Here is a 16110-nt window from a genome sequence, read left to right as displayed (position 1 = left end):
CAGTTAGTTGGTCCAACTAGGATGACATATCCTGTCTACCACCTCTCTGTCACCTCCTTCGTTGGCCACACATTGTAGAGGCTTCAGAATATTATGTATGGATATTTTAAGTGTGATCTGATAGGTATCTATGGGTAAAGAAATGTTGGTGAAGTGTCAGCAACCATACCAGTGCAGTAGTCATTTCAAGGAAAGCAGCCTGGTATCCGGTGTTTACTCAGGATGTGTTATAATGGAGTCGTTACTAGAACATCCAGTCTGTCTTCGTGAAAACTGTCATACTGTATCAAGCAAAATAAAGCCGTCTGATCTGTAATTTAAAGACTTCTGTCTCTATATGTACATCCAAATCTCTCTCTCTCTCTCTCTCTCTCTCTCTCTCTCTCTCTCTCTCTCTCTCTCTCTCTCTCACGTGAATGTGAATGTATGTGAGCACTTGCCTGAAGAGTTCAGAAAGGGCCATCAGACCCCATAGAATTGGAATTATCCACAGTTGCACTCCAACCCTCACAGGTACTGGGAACCAAGCCTCTGTGCTGTAGAAGAACTTTAAAAAGCCCATTTAACACTGAGCCACCTTTCCAAAAGCATATACCAAAATGTGATTGCTTTAGTGCTTCCTGGGTAAGGTATTCCCCAACTCAGTAGCCTAATCCTGTAAACCTGATTGACTTTCTACTTAGTAATCCAACATCATGCAGCTAAATTATAATTCTTAAAATGTGGATTTTCTGCATCAGATCTTTGCTTTGGGAGGCAGGACTTTTGGTATCAAGCAGTCAGCAATAGGACTGGGCTAGCCTGGGATCCCAGGTATGAGCTCATGGGACTGGTTTAGCCTGGGGTCTCAGGTATGAGCTCACTATCTTTAACAGTGTATGCCTTTCTTTGCTTTTCTGAGCTCTAGTTTTCTCTTTGCCCTATATGGAAATGACACATTTTTCTTATAACAAACAAACTCTAAGAACTAACTGAGCTCCCATATGAAAAGTTTCTCGAAATGTAATTAGCAGTAATTAACATATTTTGCTAAATATGTTCATTTTGGCTTCCTAATTACTTTCTTTATTAAAACAAAACTCAATTAACTCTGGTTTCAGCAAAACTTTTCAATTAATTACATGTTCAATTCTAGGTAGGATATGTTAGTCTTTCAAAAGCAAATCTTATGTAAAGCGTGTATCCATTTTGCACTACAATAACTATTTTTCCTTCTACTGAGGGTATATGCTGTTTATTGATAACTAAACAGTCTTTATTCTGTAGTTTTCTTAAAAAGTCTGTTCCACACCTCCTCCCTCAAGTTGCCACCATTGGGAAAATAGTCTTGACTTTTCTTTTACCCGGTGCCCTTAAAAAGCCTTGTTTTGAGCTTTGACAATATGTTCTCGAGTTATTTTCTTCCCTGCAACTTCCTCTTGCCTCCTGCTTTTGACATATGCCTCCATTCTGCCACCTACCCTGCCACTTCCCCATTTTGCTTCTGCTAATCTCGCCCCTTCCTCTAGTCCATGGATAGCGGACTCCTGCCCAGACCCTCCCACATGGAGGACGGCTGAAGGAAGAGCTCCCAAACAAATAGTTCACAGAGCAGTGGGCCCTGTATGTTCCACGATCACCCACTTCAGAAGGACACAAGTTACCAATAACAGTGTTAAGAGAGAAAATTCCCTATCTGGGATAGGCCAAGCGAAGGCCTGGACCGAACAAAGATGGGCAGAACTCATTGTTATCTGCAGAGGGTAAATTGAATTGATAGTAAGCATCATGGATCTTATCCCATAAAAAGAGAAGCACAGCCTGAACCACCATGGATTCTCCAGGGGGCGGCTATTGGGCAGAAGAATGAGAGTTTTAATCTGTAGACCTGAGTTTGCTTAAAACAATTTCTCTCACTGAGATGTTTCCACTGTAGGATCTGCATATGAAGATAGATTTAGGGCCCATTGACCACCACACTGTAAGGCAGGTACGTGGCTGTGTGTATGTCAGCCACAATTGCCAGTGGGAACCAGAGCCCGGCTGCCTAAGCAGTTAAGTGGAACTGTGGCCACCGTTACTAAACGATCCCTTCTACTTGAATCCAGATACGTCTCCTCGTACTGTGCTATTTTGCTGTATTTTAAGTATCCATTTTCAACCAGAGAAAGCTCCAAGTGAGTTAATTACAGTGGGTGTAAAAAAGGAATTCAAATTAGTAATATCATTATCTCTCTCTGCTTCTAGTGTGTACGAAGCAGGTAGCGGATGAAGTATCTTCCACTCGAGACTGCAGCCTTACGAACACGGCGGTGCAGAGCAAGCTGGTGTCTTCCTTCCAGCAGCACACCAAAAAGGCTCTGAAACAGGTAAGAGGCCATCTTCTGTGCGTAGCCCTTCAGTTCTGCCCACAGAAGGTTATGGTTGTGGTGCAGACGAAATAAGGTAATCAGGAACCTAAAATCAGGAAGTAACAGAAGTTCTCTGGATTTGGCTATTTCTGTAATATTAAATCTAATAACCTTACTATATATTAAAAATTAGGTGAGGATTGGACTAAGAACTCTGATATAAAACAGATAAAACGGAATAGAAAATGTTTTTGGAGTCATGTATGAATGTGTGTGTGTGTGATTTATAGTAAATCTAGTTGGGCTCATAATTATGTTATATAATTTGGAAATTATATTTGTTTATGATCATCCCGTTTAGTTAGCCATTGCCACAGTAAGGGGTATTATTTGATACTGGATGGAGTCTCATCTGTTTATCATGGAAACTCCCTTACCTTGGTGGCCTTGACCTGTATGGCCTATGCTTTGATGGTGGTAGAGGTAGTGGCTGTGATACTGGTTTCTGGACACTCACGCAGCCTGGTTTAAATCACTTTTGTTCTGAGAATCTGGAAAACCCAGTTTCCTCTCTGAATCACTTATGTCCCATCAAAACTGGGAGCAGTGAGAGTACTTTTCCCATAGATTGAGCTGAGGAATAGTCAAGATGATGTGTAGGAAGCTGTGATGGAGCGTGGTTGTCCCAGGATCCCCACTGGGTGAGTGTCAGCTGCTGTCCCACACCGGCAAGTGCTTAACTGCGAGGAGAAAGAAAGGAACCATGGTTAGGTAGGCTGTGCAGTGGTGATTACACTGGGTGTGTGAGCCAGGGTTAGATAGGCTGTGCAGTTGTGGTTACACTGAGTGTGTAAGCTATGGTTAGATAGGATGTGCAGTGGTGGTTACACTGAGTGTGTAAGCCATGGTTAGGTAGGCTGTGCAGTAGTGGTTACACTGAGTGTGTAAGCTTCATCCTGCTCTCCTGCCCAACTGTGTTTAATGCACTCCTCCTGCAGTTCCACCAAGTCAGGAACAGAGTTCCTGTTCCTGTAATGTGTGTATAACTAGGAAAAGAGAAACCGTGTTTTCCAAAACCAACAGACAGCTTTTTCCTTGATGTTCTTGTAGCTTCTTTCTCCTTTTCCTCATCTTCCTGTCCTCCCCAGTGTGGTTGTTTTTGTTGTTGTTGTTAAGATGAAAATGGAATTTGAAATGAAATGTATGCCCTGGCAATGCTGAAACATGCATGGGTAGCCTGTATATGACGGGTTCTGTTGAACTTGAACTTGTCCATATTGGGTTTCATGGTCTAAGTTGATGAGGAAAACTGACCAGGTCTCTTCCTCAAGAGGGCACCAGATCTCAGAGCTGGCTGTGAGCCACCATGTGGTTGCTGGGAATTGAACTCAGACCTTTGAAAGATCAGGCAGAGCTCTTAACTGCCAAGCCAAAGACAGACTCTCCTATTCACACTTGGCTAGTCTTCAGCTCTCAGCAACCCCACTACTCCTGCTGATATTCCACATGGGGCTGGCCATACCAGCTAATATTTACTTGTAGACTGGGGATGCTTCTGCTACCTTCTCTGCTTCAAAGAAGGAAATACAGGAAGAAATAAAAACTGAGCATTTTAATACTGAGTTACGTTGCTTTTCTATTCTCTATTAATTATTGAAATTATGGTCTTCCAATTCATATTTAAGGTTCTGACAGTATTTTTCCTTCAGACAGCTAATCTTCTTGGGGTAACTTTTCATTCATATCATGAATACTATGAGACATTTTTCAGATGCCGTAGAGAAAAACTGTGATCAGCACTGATATCCCTTTTTAATTTGTGAAATAAAGGATAGAGTTGGTAGGCAAGCCCAAGCAAATGCCCATTCAAGCAGCAAATAGGAAATAGCATGTAGGCAATAAAATACTAAACAGCACAAAACAAAGAGTGCAAAATTGGACACTTGTGGTTGTGGCATTTAAGAAACATAAATTGGATCATAAATGAAACGTGTGAATCCAAAGTGGTCTGGAGGATGTGCACACTGTGAGTCCTGCTGGGGATGAGTGGGAAGAGAATGAATCAGATATCTGGAGTGTTTAGTGTCATTTTCCCTCAGTTCCATTGTTTCAGCTTCATGTCATTTGAATTTTTTACAGTTATTGATGGTGTACAATTTTGACTTAGCGGTGTTGTTGCTGGTTACTCTTTCTTCCTTTCTTTTTTCTTTCCCTTTTTTGAAGAAGATTATGTGTTCATGAGAAGCACAACTTGCTTATAGTTTAAACTTTGTCTTTAGAAGTGTGTGTATGAGTTTTTCAATTATAGGAAAGAATTGTTTATTTCTATCTTAGAACGTCTATCTTATAATCAAGTAGCAAATTAGCAACGAAGTAGCTATGGTTCAATATAGGTCAGATATGCTAATGTCCCATTAAAACTAATTTGTATTTAAATAACATTCCAAAAAAAAAAAAAAAACTCCCCGGGCAGAATTTTACTGAGATCCCTGCAATTGCTGAATGCCTTAACACGGCATTTAAAACTTGATTGAACTTACAGCACTTACATTGTAACCTCAGACAATATGCACTTTTCATTTACTTTAGACAGTTGAAAGATTATAGAATTTTTATCCATGTCTACAGTGTGAACATGTACAAATGTGTCTGAACACAATTCCATGCATGTCAATATATGTTCCATGTGTTTGTATACAATCACAAATCATAATCATAGCATGGGAGACAGCTAAATCACTTTAGTGATGATTGTGTGAACTGCTGTTTACATTATTACTTACCCTTTGAAGTATGCAAACAGTTGTGAGCCCATTTTGATTTTTCTTTGTTGCTGTTGTTTGAGAGAGGGTCTCATATAGCCCAAACTGGTCTTGAACTTAGCATATGCCCTTGAACACCCAATTCTCCTACTTCCACATCCTATGTGTATCACCATCCCCAGCCATATACCTGCTTTTCAGATAAACCAAGGTCCAGAGAAGTAACCTAAGTTGTTCAAGACCATCACATCTCTATAACTCTCAGAGACAATATTTGAATCTAAAAGTGCAGTTTCAAATTCTATCCTCATCATCAATATTTCCTATCAACATATGGTGTGCCATTGGGCAGGTACTGTTTTTGAAACTATCTATGGAAATATCCATACTTCAATTTATGTATTGCATCAGAAGAGCAACACAGTGGGGTCATTAGGAATAGCATTTCTGCAAACAGACTGAACTGCCTATGTTTGAGTACCTGCACGTAGTGATGGCCCGCACTCGGCTATATTAGAAACTACAAATTTATGAAAAATTCTCATTCTTGCCCTCCCATGGTTAAACATCTTTGAAGCTCCAGTTAGTATTTTTCCCGAGCTTTATGAGAAACCCAGGTGCCAGGGGACTTCCTCCATCAGCACACATATGCACCAATGAAGAGTCTGAATCCTCAGAGGACCCCAGCTTCATTATAATGTCATTTGCATTATGATTTCAGCCTTCTCGTAGGCTTTTCGAAAGGATAATGGGATAAAATGCCCTAAAATAGAGAATCTGATCTACCATAACTAGGGAGAGAAGATCACCTTATCCCCATGAATGTCAACCCACTTCATAAATATTTATACAAACTTAACAAAAAGTCCCACACTACAGAACCCAATGTGTTGCTAGTGCCCTTTTGGGTCAGCATGCCCAGTAGGTCTTTGGGTATATGAATGTACTGTGCTTTGCTTAATAAGCCTCTTCTTAAAGTGTGTGTGTGCTCTAATTCAATAGATCTCTAATGCAAGGAAGTAGTTGAAAACAAATTCCTGCGAGCCCAGAAGCCTTTACATCACAAATGTATAAATCAATAACTAAAACAAAACTCTTGCAAGCAAAGCCATACACAGTGTCCCAGGTCTAAGCTCCTCACTGTTTGATACAGGATGCCATTTTAACAAGCAAGTTTTCTGACCTCAAACTGCTGATCACAATGTAATTGTAGGTTGGACCGTATAGAAGGTAGAGAGCCTTGGCTATTGCATAGCCTTTTTTCATTGTTCCAAGATATCTAATTCCTTTTACCTTCAAATTATCATGGGGTTAGTGAATGTGATGGACGTAATTGCATGGATACCGTTTTATTCCCCTACAGTTTTGTTGTTATTACTCCGTGTAAGCATTCTCAGAGTCCTCCACTATGACCTGGTTTCCTGTTTCCGCTCTGCTGTGGTATTTGGTTTGTAAGATTCTTAGACACTGCGGAATGATTAGATTTCTCAAAGAAGCTAAGCAAGATTATATTTTGGAATCTTAACCAGCAAAGGACCATGATCGGACGAATGAGAAGAGGGTGCACTGTGTTCTGGCATGGTGTGGAAATGCCAGTCACCATGTGTTGTCTCTGTTAACCTGACCTCCCTCGCTCTCTTAGGATGGTAGAAGCTGCAGACCCTCCATCCTTGTGCCATGGCAGAGCAGATACAGTGCTGGTATTTTGCTGTGTTATGGTGGCAGCAGTGGTTTGCTATCACCAATCACAATGCTTGCTGTTGTGCCCAGCACAGACAGCTGTTCCCAGGTGCGCATTTCTAGTTATTTTAGTGTTAGCATTCATTGCCTGTGAGACTTTCAGATTTTCAATAAAAGGGCTTACTGCATTCTGCGCATTCTTAAGTTACATTGTTGGTCTTGTTTCTCTATTAAAATCCAGTCAACATTCATTGTTTACAGTGCCAAGTCAACACAAAATCTTCTGCTATTCAGTTTTAGTTCCTTTACTCCCATTAGAGTAGACATGACAGTGGTTTTCTTTCTTCCTTCCTTCCTTCCTTCCTTCCTTTCTTTCCTTTCTTTCTTTCTTTCTTTCTTTTTCTCTTTCCTTTTCTTTCATCTTTCTTTTTTCTTAAGCATTATCTAGAAATCTTTCTATCAAAAATGAAATGTTTATCTAAAATTGTTTTCTTTTATTTTCTAAAAAAAACACTATATTTCTGTAAAGAAAGTATATTCAGCTAGCAGTTTCCCTTCTCTTTCACAGAAAGACACAACTAACTTGAAGTGAGTGCTGAGTTATTTCTCCTTTGTTCAGAGACATTTTTAATTAATTTTATATTTGTATGCATGGCTGTTTTCCCTACATTGTATGTGCTCCAATTGTATGCCTGGCACCCCTGAAATCCAGCAGAAGGCATCAGATACCCTGTAATTGAAGTTACAGATGGTTGTGAGCCACCATGTGGATCCTGGGAATTGAACCTGAGTCTCCTGAAAAAGTAGCAAGTGGTCTTCACCAGTGATTCATTTCTTTGGCCTGAGAGCTCACATCCTGAACCAAAAGTGTGAAACAAAGAAAGTCACCTAGCCATACTGGGGGTTTCCAGTGGCACAATTCTTTGAACACAGTTGCACCATTGAAGCCTCCCCAAATGGTGTCACCAGATGTTGACTGTGTGTTCAGATGTCCACTAGGGTCAGTTCTCATTCAAACCTCTGCACCTCCTATCATGGACACTGGAAAATGTACAGCTTTGTATGGGTGACCATGTCAGAGGTTCTAGACTCCCCATCTGCTTATTAATTTAGATCTTAGCTTTGCTTCCTTCTGGGTTTAAAATGATTGGATGTAGAGTTGTTCACTCCAACAATCTATTTGCATTTCAGAATAGAGGTTAGCCTGACAATTAAAGGTACCTCAGTGGCCTTGTACTCCTAAAATGAATGTAGACTAATGTGGAAGACTGAGTAGTTAATGCTGAGGTCAGAGTCAGTATAGATGAATAACTAGGGCCACCACTGGCCTACAGGAGAATAAAACAGAGTCCCCAAGATGGCACAATGGAAAAACATTTTCTCTCTTTTAGGGGACACTTGTATGCACCCCCCCCATAGGAATCAAAAACAGGTTTTCCTTATCCCTTTTTTTAAATCTGTCACATAGATGTATTTTTAAGTTAAGGAAAATCCATTCTAAGGAAAATATTCTATTATATCTTTATGCTAGGACTCTTCATACACACACACACACGCACACACACACGTACATATAAACACACATACACATGTATGTGTATCAAAAACTCTAAGGGACGGGTACTATGAAAAAAGCACTCCTAGTTTGAAAGAAAACCAGTAAGAACTAAGAACCCAGAGGAGTCAGTGGTAGGAGTCTGGATGTGTTTAACTTTCCTTGGTATACAGGCAAGTTCATGGTACGTAGTAGATGGCACATATTGTGGTCTGTAGTTACCTTTTTTTTTTAAAAAAAAAGAACACATTATTCATAAACATGAAAACAGACCTAAAAAATTAGATTTGAGTCAGACATGATTAGTGGGGTGGGGGCATTGAAAGTCTGAGGACAGACTGGGAAATGTGGTCACACCTTGTATCAAAAAAAAAAAAAAAGTACAAAAGGCTGAAATGTGGCTTCATTGTTTGAGTACTTGCATAGAGTGTGTAAGGCCCTGGGCTTAATCCCATTACTAATAGAAATAAGCAAGCAAGGATTAGATTTGCTGAATCAGCTGCTGGCCCTCTAGGGGGTGTATGGGCACGTGCTAACCTCAGCTTCTTTCTCTGCTCTCTCTGTCCTCCCCACACCGCCAGTGCTCACTGTCTCCCCTGCTCTCCTCTGTCCTCCCCACACCGCCACTGCTCACTGTCTCCTCTGTCCTTCCCACACTGCCAGTGCTCACTGTCTCCCCTGCTCTCCTCTGTCCTCCCCACACCACTAGTGCTCAGGGTCTTCCTCCACCAAGGGCCCAGGTACCTGGTAGGCAGGAAGCATGTCTAAATTCCCTTACTAAGAGATATCTGGGTATCAGATGGCTCTCAATGGAAACAGCATTGTTTTGTCTTCTATTAATGTTAGGGTGTATGTGTAGGGTGCGCAGGCACCCTCATTATGTTGTATGAATAGTGTGCCCTGGAAAGAGTTGAACAGGACAGTTGCTGTTGGAGTCTAAAGAGATGCATTGTTGTTTGTGACATCAGGACCCCCCTTTACAACCAGATGCCACAGAAAACAGACACCATCCCTTCAATCCCTTTTTTGTTGTCTACCCTCTGGGTGCTGTTTGAAATTTAAAATAATGTGTGTTGAATATTGTGTGTGTGTGTGTGTTTCCAGGGGCATGTGCCTATGTGCATGCATATCAAGGCCAGAGGAGGATGCTAGGGGTCTTCCTCTACTGCTATCTGCTTTATTCTCTATCACACAGTAATGGTGTGTGGCTGTGTATGGCTTTTACATGGGTGTTTGAGGATTCAAACTCAGGTCTTTACTCTTGCATAATAAGTACTCCTAGTCACTAAGCCATCTCTCCAGCCCCAGTACTTGTTTTGCAAGGGCATAGCAAAGAACTATGTATGCTTCTCATGTACTTAAAATTATTTTGTTTTTTATGTTATGGATGTACTTTGCGTTTCCTAGAGTACTGAGTGGGGCATTTCATCATCTTTAAAAATATTGTTTTGGGAGGTATTGTTTAAGCTTACATGTTTATGAAATGTCATTTGAATAAACACCATGTTAGTTTTTCTTTATCCCACCTGACAGTAATTCACAGTAGCCATAGCTTTTATTCTCGTATTCCATCTGCCATGGTTTCTATCCAGTTAAATCTTTGGCTGTAGAATTCACTTAGCTCTAGAAACTAAAGGTGTAAATTTTTCTATGTTTTTATTATTACTGATCACAGATTATAAAAGAAGCATAGCATCTTTGACTTTCCGTACAGAGATCTAGGCAATTAGTTAGTTGATTTTTTAATAGTTAATCAACATTTTCCATAATATAATCCCCTAACATGACATGCACACACACAGAGGGTATTTTTAGAAAGTTAATATTTCTCTAAGAGAATTTGAAATTGATACCTTTACTCATAGAGATTCATTGCTATATTTACTGGCCACCATTATTCTCTTATGGAGATTGCCACTGTGGGTGAAAAAGACTTCAATTGTAATTGGAAGCACTGATTTTCCTAATTCTTTTGTATTGTTAGGCTAATGTCTGTAGAGTGCTTGGCATGCTTATATAAATGATAAGAAAGATTTATGGAAGTATGTTATAAAATTTATGTCCAATTATATACACAGCTTGAAGAAAGAGTAAATCCTTAAATACTTTATAGCACACTTGGCCTCATTAAATCTATTATTGACAGCAGGCTAGGTGAAATGAATGGCTAATATGAATTTTTGTATCTCAGGTTCCTCAACAGTGCCTGGGATGTCACAGAAACTATAAATATAAGAATCCTAGTGGGTAATCATTAGTAAATACATCATTTATAATAAATTCTCCAGCTCTCCTTCTGTATGTGGCTTTAAATCTTATCTGAATTTGCCTCTAAGTATTATTTAATTTTTCATTTCTTTAAGTATAAGTATGTGATTGCTAAATCTTACGGTCAACAAGTCAAACATACAGCTCATATACTGTGTAAATAAGATTACATTATTTTTGACAGCCAAGGAATATAGAGTCAAGGCAGTATTTCAGGAGATTATGACAACTGTTGGTCAAAGCACATTAATCATTTAACTGAGACATTGTAAAATTAGGAGAAATTGCACACAAACCAGGAATAAAAAGATTTGAGACCAGTTCGTGGCCAGCCTTTTAACCTTTTGAGGAATTTCAACATTCCTACAGCTTCAGGTTTTAATGGCTTTTCCTGTTTCGTGTGCTTAAAACCCTTTTTATTACAGGTAATTTTCTGCATAAAGCGATCTGCTAGATAAAGCTGTATTTCAAAACTTTTAAATGCCTTTTATTATATTACCATCACCATGGTAGATTCATTTATGAATCACAAAGCTTTCCCATTTTGAAGAGACTTATCCTCCTATCTATTTTTTCTTGGATTTGCCCAAACCCCGTCATGTTCATGTTCTGAAGGTTAATGCCAAAGTCAAGCAGACAGAAGCCAAGGGCTGCAAGCTTTCCAAGATTAGGACTGATTCCCTTCACAGAAATAAATGATTCCTGCCATGTTCGCTGATTTTGTGCAGCGCTCCCCACGGCTGAGTGAATGCATCAATACAGTAGTCCTTACATGCCGTACATACTGATGACACCCGGTGTTAACTGATTGACTGAGCAGCGCTGGAGACGAAGCACCTGCAAGAGAAGTGCAGACACATATATTTTTATCCTGGTTTCGAAACATTTATTTTACATTTATTTTACTTGGGAGCCCTAGTATCAAGTTCTATTGGCTTTCAAGCCACACTTCTAAGGTAGAATAAACCATTCCATGGTGTTTTGTTATCAGAATTAGACCGAAAATGGCCTCAGGCTTAAACCCCTTTGCCAAAGCTCAATTTTCTGCTTTGGAGGGAAAATGGACAGAGGTGATTACTAAGGATTCTGACAAGTCAGGGGCTTTGGGGGACTGAAGATAGTCATGAGCAAGTGGATCATGTAATTCAATAACCAGAAATCACTGTGGATACATTTTTATGTTATATTTTATTATCATGTTTTATAGGCTTTGAGGCAGCAGCAGAAAAGAAGAAATGGAGTCTCAATGATGGTGAACAAGACTGTTCCTCGTGTTGTTTTGACACCATTAAAGGTGTCTGATGAGCAGTCGGATTCGCCTTCAGGTAAAGATGGCCAGTTCCTCCCGGGAGACTTCCTGACGGAGTGAGATGGCTTTTTTTTTTCTTTTTCTTTTGAAATTGAAAAGATACTTTCATGTAAGGGTCAGTTTTATATATAATCTATAACATATATCTGTCTTATCGATGTGTACATTTCATTGATTTAAAAATGTGGAACATTTCCCAATTGTGGTGTCAGAAAGCCACCAGCCTATTTGTCACCAAATGCCTTAATTTGCTAATGTCGGTAGGTGTGAGCAAGTGGGTCCTGATGCTGGTGGGTTTGCTCTGCTTCCATTAGCTTCCTCTTGAATGTTGAGCTTGACTTCTGGACCACATGCTGGCGTGCAACACCATGGGAAGGAGTTATTTCTCGGAGTGTGAATTTGTTTTTCGTGCTTGCCGCAGAGCCTAGCAGCCCTCATGAGTTTCTGTGTTCTGTGTGCAGCATCCTTTTCACCCCCGTGAAGCCCTGACCCGTGCTTCTCATTTGTCTCTGGCGCTTTATCAGCTGTGAACTCTCGCATTCATTATGGACGAACGTTCGCATTTTCTGTTCCTGCTTTAGCATAAAGCTGTTGATTAGGGTCTGGTTCTTCCTTTTCTTTCACTTCCTTCTTTCTTCATTTTCCTCTCTGTCTAATATCATCTCTAAATGGCATCGCAGTGGTGAATCTTATTTGAGTATTTTTACAAATATCCGACTCTTTTATTTAAAAGCTATTTGATCAGTGAGTGCATGTCAAACTCTGCTATTAGGCCATCTGCTCCTGCTTTTTGTCCAGGTTGATTGATTGATTGGCCTATTCTCTTTATATCCAATAGGGGAATCAGATTGTAGCTAAGGTAGTATATTAACTCAGGAAAAGAAAAAGGAGATTATATCTGTGGTTCTTAAAACAATTTTAGATGTTTCTTGTCAAGGACAGGGAGAGAAAGATAATGGCATAATAACTATTTCCTTTTTTAGGATCGGAGTCTAAAAATGGGGAAGCAGACAGTTCAGATAAAGAAATGAAACATGGGCAAAAATCTCCCACTGGAAAACAAACAAGCCAGCACTTAAAACGCTTAAAGAAGTCAGGTTTAGGTGAGTACCAGTTCACATTTTAGAGATGTGTGTTTGTAATAAATAAATAAATAGATCTTTTTTTAGTTGTTAAACGGGAAACTGAAAGTATCCTTCATTCATCTAAACAAAAAAAAAATACTAAATTGGGAAGCAATGTAGTTTCAGTTGAGTCTCAAGCTTGTAGCAAAATGTGATGTTATTGGATAAAGCAGAGAATAAAGATAGCAAAATTAATATGAAATGTGTATTCAGGTAATTACCTGTATAGTCAGGATTTTCTCTAGTGTACAATGTTGTATCGTGGCCTCCCTTTATTAGGGTACTCTAGGCTGAGGAAAAGGAGGCTCTTCAGAAGCATGCATTGAATTGAAGAATGTGCTGTCATGGGGTCTGCTACAGTAGGGTTGCCCTGCCTTTGTTTTTGTTTGAGATGCTTGAAATATTCGGTAGTACCTGTCTACAAAATTAAAATGGTGTATAATCTCCTAGAGGTATGGGGGCCATGGTCCAAGGGTCTTGCTCTTAACAATGGATTTTGTCCCGAATGCTTGCTTTGGCTTTAATAAAGACCTACAATGAGTGCACTGAAGTGTGACAATTAAGACAAATACGAGTGTTCCCTGGGCTGACTATTGCAACTCATGCCATCCACACTCCATGTGTAGCGACCTGGGCCCACTGATCTCACCTTTGAATAGACACAATGATGATGTAACCTAGATAGAACATTAGAATATTTGAGAGAATACTGTGATATTATAGTGCTCAAATATCTCAGTGGATAAGTGCCTTCCACCAAAGAGTAAGGATCTGAGTTCAGATCCCCAGGGGATGCAGGAGGTCTGGTCATGGTCTTGCATGTCTGTAACCCTAGCACTAATGGGGAGAGTAGGTAGAGGCAGGCACATCATAAACTTGCTGGTCATTCAGTCTAACCAGTCAATGAGCAGCAGCGTGTTCAGTGAGAGACCTTATCCTTAAAAGATATAGTGAAGAACAAAGAAGACATTGCATGTCTGCCTCTAGCTTCGCATGCATGCATACCCATATGGCGTGAGGCTATGCGTGTGTGCATGTGCATGTCCACATGCTGTTCCAGTCACTCCTGTTGCCACAACTGCCTGTACACACAGGGATATTTGATGAGTAGAAACAGTGAACTTACCAACCTGAACATGTTCTTACTGTACTTGGCACCTGCTTGGCAATGTAGGACTCATTTGTTTTACAGAGTTTTTCTTTTTGGTAAATTACAGCCAGTTTTTAAATGGTTGATTGATTGGTTTGATAGCTTTATTTATTGCCTACTGTATGCTAGAAAATTTACTAACTCCTGGGACATGCTTTCACTAAAAGCCATTGGGATAGGATTGGTGAATCTTTATGTAAAATAGTGTGGGAAAGGAGTAGGGATTTTTAATTTAACTCTTTAATATGGCCTGCTTATATATTCTCTATCATTTCTAAGGTTTTTTGTGGTTATTTCCTATAACCGAAAGTATGTCTCTGTGTGTTGGGTAATCACCATGCATACATACATACTGATAGGTTTTTCTGGTCTGAATAGTTTAAGTAACTCCTAAATTGGGAAATTCTGAATGACATGTACAGAATGACATCTGAACCACATCTACACACATAATATGTATGAATATATTCTCATGAGCAACCCAGCAATGATTTAAAGATCAATGACTTTGATTAAAAAGAGTGTGCTATCCATGAACTGTAGCACATCTATGTAATCCCAGCACTTGGGAATTCAAGCCTGGAGCTTTGCCAGCATTTCAAGTGCAATGCTAAGGGAAAACCTAACCAGCCATGATTACATGGCAAGACTATCTTTCAAGGTAAAACAAAGCTGGGTGGGTGGTGAATGACTTTGATTCCAGTACTCAGGAAGTAGAGGCAAGCAGATCTTTGTGAGTTCATGGCCAGCTAGGGCTACATAGTGCATAGTATCACAAAATTAATTAATTGATTAATAATCCACTACAACTTCAGCAAAATGAATGCGATACAAGGACAGTATGCTATCTTCCTTGGCATGCCTAAATTTGGTCATGCTATGTTATCAGACGCCCCAGCCAGGTCTTGGATATTTTCCATCAGGAACTTGTGTTGTGGTCATCACCTTGATGTCCACACTGAAGTAGAATCAGAACTGCTTTGGGGTTTGTTGCTTTATTATTTCTCTTTTACTTTGAGAGTCAACTGAAATATGGGTGGCAGGAGGTTTCTCTAAGTAATCGTGCACATCACTGGCCATCTCTCATGTTTGAACTTGTGCTGGAGTAGTTTCTTAGACAATTTAGCTTCATGCAAGGACAACATAGTAGAAATAATGATGTTATTTTCTCGGAAGGCTTCAGAGAGTCATAGTCCACGGTTAATGGATAGGTTGACCACATGTGTCAACCTTTTAAGGCTGGGACAGGGCATTGTCCTCTACAAAGTTTACACTTAAGGACTGTGTTCATAGTATTTTAATTAACTTTATTATTTTATGTTGAGCTCTATTGAAAGCTATTCTGGACCTGTTAGTTAGACTCATCTGCTTAACTTTTGATGATTTTTCTCATTTAATTCTTTAGTTTTATACAATAAAATGATTTCCATTTTCAGTAAAAAAAAAAAAAAGAAAAGAAAACAACCTCAGAACCAGAATGTTAAGAAAGCTAAGGCGGCATGCACATCTGCAATCTGAACAATTCGTGTTTGACAGACTTCGAATGGCAGGTGGACCCTGCATCCAGTGGCTGTAGTCATGATGGGGGAACCACCCCCTTCTATATAACCTGAAGAGTCTGACTAAGTTAAAGTGCAGGCACTCTAGCTGCGTGTGGACAGAGAGATAGCTCTTTTAAGAGCTCTTGGCATACCCTGTTTCAACCCAAAGAAGAAACTGGTAGGATTGAAAATGGGTCTGCTCAAGTAGAAACCAGGCAAATGCTAACAACCTGTGATCACCAGGGAAGCAACTGTGACTGCCTAAGCTACCAAGCCTCTGAACAGAGTGGCTTGTTTAGTGCAAATGAAGTTAGCGGTGCTCACTAACCTCCTATTATACACCAAAAATTACTAAAAAATGAGAAGACATAGAGGAAAGAACCCTCAGGCT

General features: G+C 39.8%; 1 protein-coding gene across 1 annotated transcript in view; it reads left to right on the top strand.

Annotated features, from left to right (window-relative positions):
- Window positions 1-16110, top strand: part of LOC121453516 (putative Polycomb group protein ASXL3) — a 143839-nt gene that overhangs the window by 52507 nt on the left and 75222 nt on the right. The window contains exons 4-6 of the mRNA XM_041660364.1: window positions 2227-2348; window positions 11803-11920; window positions 12888-13007. Coding sequence (XP_041516298.1) covers window positions 2227-2348; window positions 11803-11920; window positions 12888-13007 — 360 coding nt within the window. The remainder of the gene's footprint in view (window positions 1-2226; window positions 2349-11802; window positions 11921-12887; window positions 13008-16110) is intronic.

The sequence above is a fragment of the Microtus oregoni genome, unplaced genomic scaffold, assembly GCF_018167655.1.
Source record: "Microtus oregoni isolate MIOR12 unplaced genomic scaffold, Mior012 000011F_ref0000422, whole genome shotgun sequence".
Classification (NCBI taxonomy): Eukaryota; Metazoa; Chordata; class Mammalia; order Rodentia; family Cricetidae; genus Microtus; species Microtus oregoni.
The sequence above is the reverse complement of the archived record's forward strand: the minus strand, read 5'-3'. Positions and strand labels throughout refer to the sequence as shown.